The following is a 9286-nucleotide window of genomic DNA, read 5'->3' on the forward strand; positions in this document are numbered from 1 at the left end:
ATAGGAGGCTACACACCATATGGGACGTGCAGGATAGTGCGAAGCCAGGTGCTTGGGAATAACTGACATTGCACTCAGTACTTCATCCACCACGAAACAAACATGTTCCATGGACCCTCTTTCAGCCAGTTTTCTGTGCAGATCATCAGTGCTGTAGTCATCCAGGGCCACGTCATACCGGTCCACACTCCCCGCCCCAGGATAACCTTCACCACCTTGCCGGATCCCTTCTTCCAGCACGTGACCATTGGGACGCCCCCTAGCGATGGTCCTAGCATTGATGACCACAACCCTATTGCCCTCCCTCAGCCACTGCCGCCCTTTGAGCTGCAGCATCAGGGTCTTCCCAGAGCCCATGGGGCCAGTCAGCCACACACGGTGCAGGGACTGCTGGGCCAGGAGGTCTGCCTGGCGGGGCAGCAGGACAATGTCAGAAACCCGGCGACCTGCCTCCCCTATGGCCTGGGCCAGGGTCCGAACTTCCACCCGCGGTTTGCTGTTGGTCCACACGGATACAACTGACATCAGGCCACAGATCCTGAATGGTATAAAAACAACTCATAAATAAACTGCATTTCTAGTTTTTGTTGTCACAAATCTGTTCAGATCATATCTCACTTCTGTGGGTATGAGTAAATCTATTTGGCTGTGTGAGTTCTCTTGAATAAATGTGTGAGCGTGAATATTTCTGGATATTCTTACTTCTATAACCTCCACGGTTTTTTTGGAAAATGAAACAAAACACTGTGTTCTTCTTCACTTACTTTTTCTCGTCAATTTGAGTGTAAGATTGCGTTTAGGTCTTTTGGAAAACCTTAGCAACAGAACGGATGAGACGTCTGCAGTGGCAGCTCTTCACTTAACAACTGTCAGCACAATTATGCTTTCAGTCTGAGGTAGACCTGGTTTTGCGATGACAGGATAAAAGTCTGTTGCCAGAACACTGACACAACACAACTGTACTTTTTAAAAGAACAGACTGGCATTAGAGATTGGAATCAGTAAAACGAGAGCAGGCTGAAAAACACCAAAAAAATAAAGTTTTACTGAAATTGTGGAAGAAAAACTGCAACGTGCATCAAACCACGTGTACACAGCTTGAAAAAAAATCAGAAATAATCTAAGCCTTCTAAAGGGATAGAAAATAAAAAAAAGAATAATCATAATAAAAACACAGGTAGGATATAAAAGCCGACACATCCACACCACGTAGTATGAGGACAATGGGAGAAGTGGGGAATAAAAGGAAACAAAAATCAGAATGGAATGGAACGAACTGATATCTGTTTAAAAGCGAGATTAGCTGTGATTCCCACAAAGTGGCAGGGAGACAGACACTGGTCAGGGCAGGATGGAGATGTACTGAGACAAACATCTGGAGGCAGCAAATAACTCCCAGTCCTTGTCATCCTCTGACAATACTTCCACCGCTCGCTGCACACGTTTAATTTCACCTTCCTTCTTTGCAGCATCTTCCAGCAGGTCTGGTACCAGGAACACAGAGTTTGCTTCCTTTTCACTGCTCTTCATCTGGTTTCCACCAGAACTCTCCTCCAGGACTGTCTGATACAAGTTAGTTAGCAAGGGATGATCCCCCCTGATCTCTGAACCAACACGTAGCTCCGTTGGAAGTGTTTGAGATCCTTCTGGGTCTTCTCGCTGCCGTTCTTCTTTGCCCTCAACTAAGGACTGAGTTCCTGCCACTATCATGTTGCCCAGCAAGGCGTGGATAATTGTTTTGGCGTGGTCAGAGTCAGGGGGCACAAAAGTGGGCAGCTGAGGGTAAAGCAAATCTCTTATCTCATACATCAGTGAAGCAAAGAAAACCAATTCGTTGCTCAAGGAATCTGTTTCTTGCCTTGTTTTTAGATCGAAATTGTGGCTGCTTAATGTTGCTGTAGACTCTGGATGGTGGACTGTGCTTGAAGAAGCTTGAACCGTCTGGTAGCGAGATAGGTGTTCTGACACTTCTGCGTCCGTCAGTGGCTCTCCTCCACGCACAAAGACCACCACTTTTCTTTCCAAACTGTGTACACCCATGACGTCAGTGCCGATGACCTCGTCATTGGGAGGGAAGGCAACTTCTTTTCTGGTGCTGTCCACAATCACTTTAAGAGGCACACCCCGTTGTCTGAGACCTGACAAGAAACGACTCTTACCCATGTAAATCATGTACCGAAGAAGGGCTGGCATGACTGGATCCCAATGATAGCCAGTAGCATATCTGAACGTTGATACAGGTGGATTAAGAAGGATAAGAATATCTCGAAAAGACAAAGGATCTGCCTCAACGGTTTTATGGTGTTCATCTGATCTTGGTCCAGGTGTGTCCCGTGGTGTAGTCGGGTTAAACCCAGGGTCAGCCGAATCTTCTGCTGTTGGAGGATGTAGCTGTAGACCAAGCTTGGTTTCAAAGATATCGGCCAGCTCATGGGCACACTGCAGGCAGTCTAGGTGGCGAACGCCAGTGGTGTGCTTGGCGTGTTCAATGAAGATGATGGGTGGTCCATCACAAGGCAACCCCCGAGCAGCACTTCGAGTCGTGTAAATTTCTTTGTGTCTGGGATTCAGATCCAATTCCTTCAGCATCAGCTGCACAGAGGGTGGGTTCCTTAGGACAGCTCCCAGCCGGTATACCTGAAAGGTGCTGGGGACAGGAGTGACATAGGAGGCTACACACCATATGGGACTAGCAGGATAGTGCACAGCCAGGTGCTTGGGAATAGCTGACATGTCACTCAGGACTTCGTCCACCACGAAACAAACGTTTTCCATGGACCCTCTTTCAGCCAGTTTTCTGTCCAGATCATCAGTGCTGTAGTCATCCAGAGCTACGTCATATCGGTCCACAGTCCCTGCCCCAGGATAACCTTCACCACCTTGCCGGATCCCTTCTTCCAGCACGTGACCATTGGGGCGCCCCCTAGCAATGGTCCTAACATTGATGACCACCACCCTATTGCCCTCCCTCAGCCACTGCCGCCCTTTGAGCTGCAGCATCAGGGTCTTCCCAGAGCCCATGGGGCCGGTCAGCCACACACGGTGCAGGGACTGCTGGGCCAGGAGGTCTGCCTGGCGGGGCAGCAGAACAATGTCAGAAACCCGGCGACCTGCCTCCCCTATGGCCTGGGCCAGGGTTCGAACTTCCACACGGGGTTTGCTGTTGGTCCACACGGACACCACTGACATCAGGCCACAGATCCTGAATGGTATAAAAACAACTCATAAATAAACTGCACTTCACGTTTTTGCTGCCACAAATCCGTTCAGATCGTATTTCACGTCCCTGGGTATGAGTAAATGTATTTGGCTGTGCGAGTTCTCTTGAATAAATGTGAGCGTGAATATTTCTGGATATTCTTACTTCTATAACCTTCACGTATTTTTACGAAAATGAAACAAAACACTGTGTTCTTCTTCACTTACTTTTTCTCGTCAATTTGAGTGTAAGATTGCGGTCAGGTCTTTTGTGAAACCGTTGGAACAGAAGGGATGAAACTTTTGCAGTGGCAGCTCTTCACTAAACAATTGTCAACACGATTATGCTTTCAGTCTGAGGTAGACCTGGTTTTGCGTTTTTAAAAGAGCAGATTGGCATTAGAGATTGGAATCTGTAAAACGACTGCAGGCTGCCTGTTGAAGTAACATCAAAAAATTAAAATTTTAATGGTACTGTGGAAGAAAAAGTGCAACGTGCATCAAGCCACGTGTACAGAGCTTGAAAAAAAAAAAAGAAATAATCTAGGCCTTCCAAAGGGATATATAATTTTTTTTTTTTTTTAAATAGAAAGAAAGAAAGAATAATCATAATAAAAACACTGACTGTAGAAGTTCTAAATTCCTCTTGCAAAGCCTTGCAGTGTCAGAAAGCAAAATGACAAGTACATAATTCAATTTTTCTGTAGCATGAATGACGTCAGGCACTTAAAAAAGAAGCAGAGGGGTTATATAATTATGAAGCTATGGCAGCATTTGAAGCAGTTCATCTGTTATAAATATAAAGACTCCTTTCCTTTAAAAACACTCATGTGGATGTAGAACGTGACTGAAATGAGGGAAAGAGAGGGTTTAACCCCTCTGTGAATCACACCCAGCACACATCGATTCTGATAAAAAGTCAAAGTCTTTCTTCCAGCAGAAGTTCATCTGGATCTGGAATGTGCTCTGTTTCATGTTTCAGTTTCAAGGCGGTGTCAAAGTGTGAAGACTTACCCTCATACCCTTCATTACAACTATCCTAAATCATTCAAGAATAATAAAATAAAACAAAATAAGTGGATGCCTGAACTTCGCACAGACACAACATGCTGATCAGGCCTGGAATGTGCGTTAATGAAAAGAGATCGCCAATCAACTTGATATTATTGTTAGATCTGATGTGACATTATTTCTGTACCTTGCAGTTCTGCTGCTCTGAACAGCACTTATTTCATTTTTATTGTTCAGGTTTTTTCTTTATTTTCTTCTTCTTTTATTGACAGAAAAGAATGGTAATAGCTATCAAATATCACACACCAAACACCAATTCAGTCCCCTTAACAAGAAAGCAAAACGCTAGGTGTGCATGCTATACATAAACAACTAGCTGGCAAGGCAGGGTAGGCAAAAGGTTTATTTCACGTGCACCCTAGGGGCATTAAAACAATACACACCTAAATCTTTTACACACACCATACTAAAAAAAAGGTGATGTCCAAAACAAAAAGCCAACTCAAGCCAACAAGCAAATACTAATCAAGTCAATCAAATTTCCTTAGTAATTGAATTATGAAGCAAACAAACACATACAAATCAACATTAGAACATGTAAATGTTCCAAGGTACTTGACATTTTTCCCCTATCAATAGACGTTCACTATCTATTCCACACAAAAATGATGGATTTGTTGTGTACGTCTTCAACCAACAGCTGGCCGTGTCTGACTGTCTGCAGTATTCGACTGATAAATTTGTCCTCTCAAGATAGCCAAATAGACTGAGACTGTGAGAGTGGAAATTTTGGGATCTGATTCGGCTTCAACAGAAAGCACTGTGATATCCTGACCAGACATTTGGTCTTCTCGTGATTGAATACGTGAATATGAAAATAATCAGCTTGTGGAGACTTGCATAAATCCTGGTGGAGCACATTAATGCATAGTTATGTTCTTGCCAACTGACCAATAACGTTTCGTCGATAAATTTTCACCGTTTATGTCCTCTAAAGATGTTCCACAACTATGCCAAAAACAGTGCACATGTCATATAGCAACTAAGGTGGAAGATTGTGGTAGGATATAAAAGCTGACACATCCACACCACGTAGTATGAGGACAATGGGAGAAGTGGGGAATAAAAGGAAACAAAAATCAGTATGGAATGATAACGAACTGACATCCATTTAAAAGTGAGATTAGCTGTGATTCCCTCAAAGTGGCAGGGAGACAGACACTGATCAAGGCAGGATGGAGATGTACTGAGACAAACATCTGGAGGCAGCAAATAACTCCCAGTCCTTGTCATCCTCTGACAATACTTCCACCGCTCGCTGCACACGTTTAATTTCACCCTCCTTCTTCACAGCATCCTCCAGCAGGTCTGGTACCAGGAACACAGAGTTTGCTTCCTTTTCACTGCTCTTCATCTGGTTTCCACCAGAACTCTCCTCCAGGACTGTCTGATACACGTTAGTTAGCAAGGGATGATCCCCCCTGACCTCTGAACCAACACGCAGCTCCGATGGAAGTGTTTGAGATCCTTCTGGGTTATCTTTTTGCTGACATTCCTCTTTGCCCTCGACAAAGGACTGAGTTCCTGCCACCAACATGTTACCCAGCAAAGCATGGATAATTCTCTTGGCGTGATCAGGGTCAGGAGACACAAAAATAGGCAGCTGTGGGTAAAGGAAATCTCTAATCTCGTACATCAAAGAAGCGAAGAAGACCAGTTCTTTGCTCAAGGTATCTGCTTCTCGCCCAGATCTCTGGTCCTGCTCGAGGCAGCTAAAACCTGCTGTGGAGTCAGGTTTACAAGACTCTGGATGATGAATTGGACTTGAGGCAGCTGGGACTGTCTGGTAGCGAGACAAGTGCTCTGACACCTCTGCCTCAGTCAGTGGCCCTCCCCCACGCACAAAGACCACCACTTTTCTTTCCAAGCTGTGTGCTCCCATGATATCGGAGATGATGACCTCATCATTGGGAGGGAAGGCAACTTCTTTCCTGGTGTTGTCCACAACCACTTTCAGAGGCACGCCACGTTGTCTGAGACCTGACAAAAAACGACTCGTGCCCATGTAAATCATGTACTGGAGAACAACTGGTAATCTTGGTTCCCAGTGATAGCCAGTGGCATATCTGAACGCAGATAAAGGCAGATTAAGAAGGATGAGAATGTCTCGAAAAGACAAAGCACCTGCCTTCATTATTTCACTGTGTTCATCTGAATTTGGTCCAGGTGTAGTTGGGTTAAAGCCAGGGTCAGCCGAATCTTGTGCTGTTGGGGGGTGTAGCTGTAGACCAAGCTTGGTTTCAAAGATATCAGCCAGTTCATGGGCACACTGCAGGCAATCTAGGTGGCGAACACCAGTGTCGTGCTTGGCGTGTTCAATGAAGATGATGGGTGGTCCATCACAAGGTAAACCCCGAGCAGCACTTCGAGTCGTGTAAACCTCTTTGTGTCTGGGATTCAGATCCAATTCCTTCAGTATCAGCTGCACAGAGGGTGGGTTCCTTAGGACAGCTCCTAGCCGGTATACCTGAAAGGTGCTGGGGACAGGAGTGACATAGGAGGCTACACACCATATCGGACTGGCCGGATAGTGCGAGGCCAGGTGCTTGGCAATAACAGACATTCCACTCAGTACTTCGTCCACCACAAAACAAAGGTTTTCTATGGACCCTCTTTCAGCCATTTCCTTGTCCAGATCATCAGTGCTGCAGTCATCTAGGGCTATGTCATACCGTTCCACACTCCCCGCCCCAGGATAACCTTCACCACCTTGCCGGATCCCTTCTTCCAGCACGTGACCATTGGGACGCCCCCTAGCGATGGTCCTAGCATTGATGACCACCACCCTCTTGCCCTCCCTCAGCCACTGCCGCCCTTTGAGCTGCAGCATCAGGGTCTTCCCAGAGCCCATGGGGCCGGTCAGCCACACACGGTGCAGGGACTGCTGGGCCAGGAGGTCTGCCTGGCGGGGCAGCAGGACAATGTCAGAAACCCGTCGACCGGCCTCCCCTATGGCCTGGGCCAGGGTTCGAACTTCCACACGGGGTTTGCTGTTGGTCCACACGGACACCACCGACATCAGGCCACAGATCCTGAATGGTATAAAAACAACTCATTAATAAACTGCACTTCAAGTTTTTGTTGCCACAAATCTGTTCAGATCATATTTCACGTCTCTGGGTATGAGCAAATTATTTGGCTGTGTAAGTTCTCTTGAATAAATCTGTGAGCGTGAATATTTCTGGATATTCTTACTTCTATAACCTTCACGTTTTTTTTTAAAATGAAACAAAATACTGTGTTTTTCTTCACTTACTTTTTCTCGTTAATTTGAGTGTAAGATTGCGGTCAGGTCTTTTGGGAAACCGTAGCAGGGATGAAACGTTTGCAGTGGCAGCACTTCACTGAACAATTGTCAGCACGATTATGCTTTCAGTCTGAGGTAGACCTGGTTTTGCAATGACAGGATAAAGTCTGTTGCCTTTTTTAAAAGAGCAGATTTGCATTAGAGATTGGAATCTGTAAAACGACTGCGGGCTGCCTGTTGAAGTAACACCAACAAATTAAAGTTTTAATGGTATTATGGAAGAAAAACTGCAACGTGCATCAAGCCACGTGTACAGAGCTTGAAAAAAAGAGAAATAATCTAGGCCTTCCAAAGGGATATATAATTTTTTTTTAAATAGAAAGAAAGAAAGAATAATCATAATAAAAACACTCACCGTAGAAGTTCTAAATTCCTCTTGCAAAGCCTTGCAGTGTCAGAAAGCAAAATGACAAGTACATAATTCAATTTTTTTCTGTAGCATGAATGACGTCAGGCACTTAAAAAAGAAGCAGAGGGGTTATATAATTATGAAGCTATGGCAGCATTTGAAGCAGTTCATCTGTTACAAATATAAAGACTCCTTTCCTTTAAAAACACTCATGTGGATGTAGAACGTGACTGAAATGAGGGAAAGAGAGGGTTTAACCCCTCTGTGAATCACACCCAGCACACATCGATTCTGATAAAAAGTCAAAGTCTTTCTTCCAGCAGAAGTTCATCTGGATCTGGAATGTGCTCTGTTTCATGTTTCAGTTTCAAGGCGGTGTCAAAGTGTGAAGACTTACCCTCATAACCTTCATTACAACTATCCTAAATCATTCAAGAATAATAAAATAAAATAAAATAAAATAAGTGGATGCCTGAACTTCGCACAGACACAACATGCTGATCAGGCCTGGAATGTGCGTTAATGAAAAGAGATCGCCAATCAACTTGATGTTATTGTTAGATCTGATGTGACATTATTTCTGTAACTTGCAGTTCTGCTGCTCTGAACAGCACTTATTTCATTTTTATTGTTCAGGTTTTTTCTTTATTTTCTTCTTCTTTTATTGACAGAAAAGAATGGTGATAGCTATCAAATATCACACACCAATTCAGTCCCCTTAACAAGAAAGCAAAACGCTAGGTGTGCATGCTATACATAAACAACTAGCTGGCAAGGCAGGGTAGGCAAAAGGTTTATTTCACGTGCCCCCTAGGGGCATTAAAACAATACACACCTAAATCTTTTACACACACCATACTAATATAAAAAAAGTGATGTCCAAAACAAAAAGCCAACTCAAGCCAACAAGCAAATACTAATCAAGTCAATCAAATTTCCTTAGTAATTGAATAATGAAGCAAACGAACACATACAAATCAACATTAGAACATGTAAATGTTCCAAGGTACTTGACTTTTTTCCCCTATCAATAGACGTTCACTATCTATTCCACATAAAAATGATGGATTTGTTGTGTACGTCTTCAACCAACAGCTGGTCATGTCTGATTGTCTGCAGTCTACGTATCGCAGCTTCCACGGCACACACACACACACACACACACACACACACAAACACACACTCACAGAGATGAACACTTACATGTACAAGCACACACACATACGCCCATATCTCCCACCCCCAACCCCACACACATATATACAAAGATATATATATATATACATACGTTCCAATATCCTGTTGCTCCCACAGTGTAGGCATGCATACACTCACATACCTCATCCTCTACCTCCCCTCAC

At 44.3% G+C, this 9286-nt stretch overlaps 1 protein-coding gene across 1 annotated transcript; it reads right to left on the reverse strand.

Annotated features, from left to right (window-relative positions):
* Positions 1-5421: 5421 nt before the first annotated feature.
* On the reverse strand, positions 5422-9264 carry LOC143283015 (uncharacterized). The gene has a single exon (XM_076589004.1). The coding sequence runs from the start codon at positions 7286-7288 to the stop codon at positions 5435-5437; it is 1854 nt and encodes a 617-aa protein (XP_076445119.1). The 5' UTR covers positions 7289-9264; the 3' UTR covers positions 5422-5434.
* Positions 9265-9286: the final 22 nt, after the last annotated feature.

Source organism: Babylonia areolata, chromosome 6 (genome assembly GCF_041734735.1).
Source record: "Babylonia areolata isolate BAREFJ2019XMU chromosome 6, ASM4173473v1, whole genome shotgun sequence".
In the NCBI taxonomy this organism is placed as follows: Eukaryota; Metazoa; Mollusca; class Gastropoda; order Neogastropoda; family Buccinidae; genus Babylonia; species Babylonia areolata.

What these genes read in the sequence shown, in the direction of transcription:
- LOC143283015 (XM_076589004.1), bottom strand. Translation starts at nt 7,288, where the DNA reads ATGTCGGTGGTGTCCGTGTGGACCAACAGCAAACCCCGTGTGGAAGTT.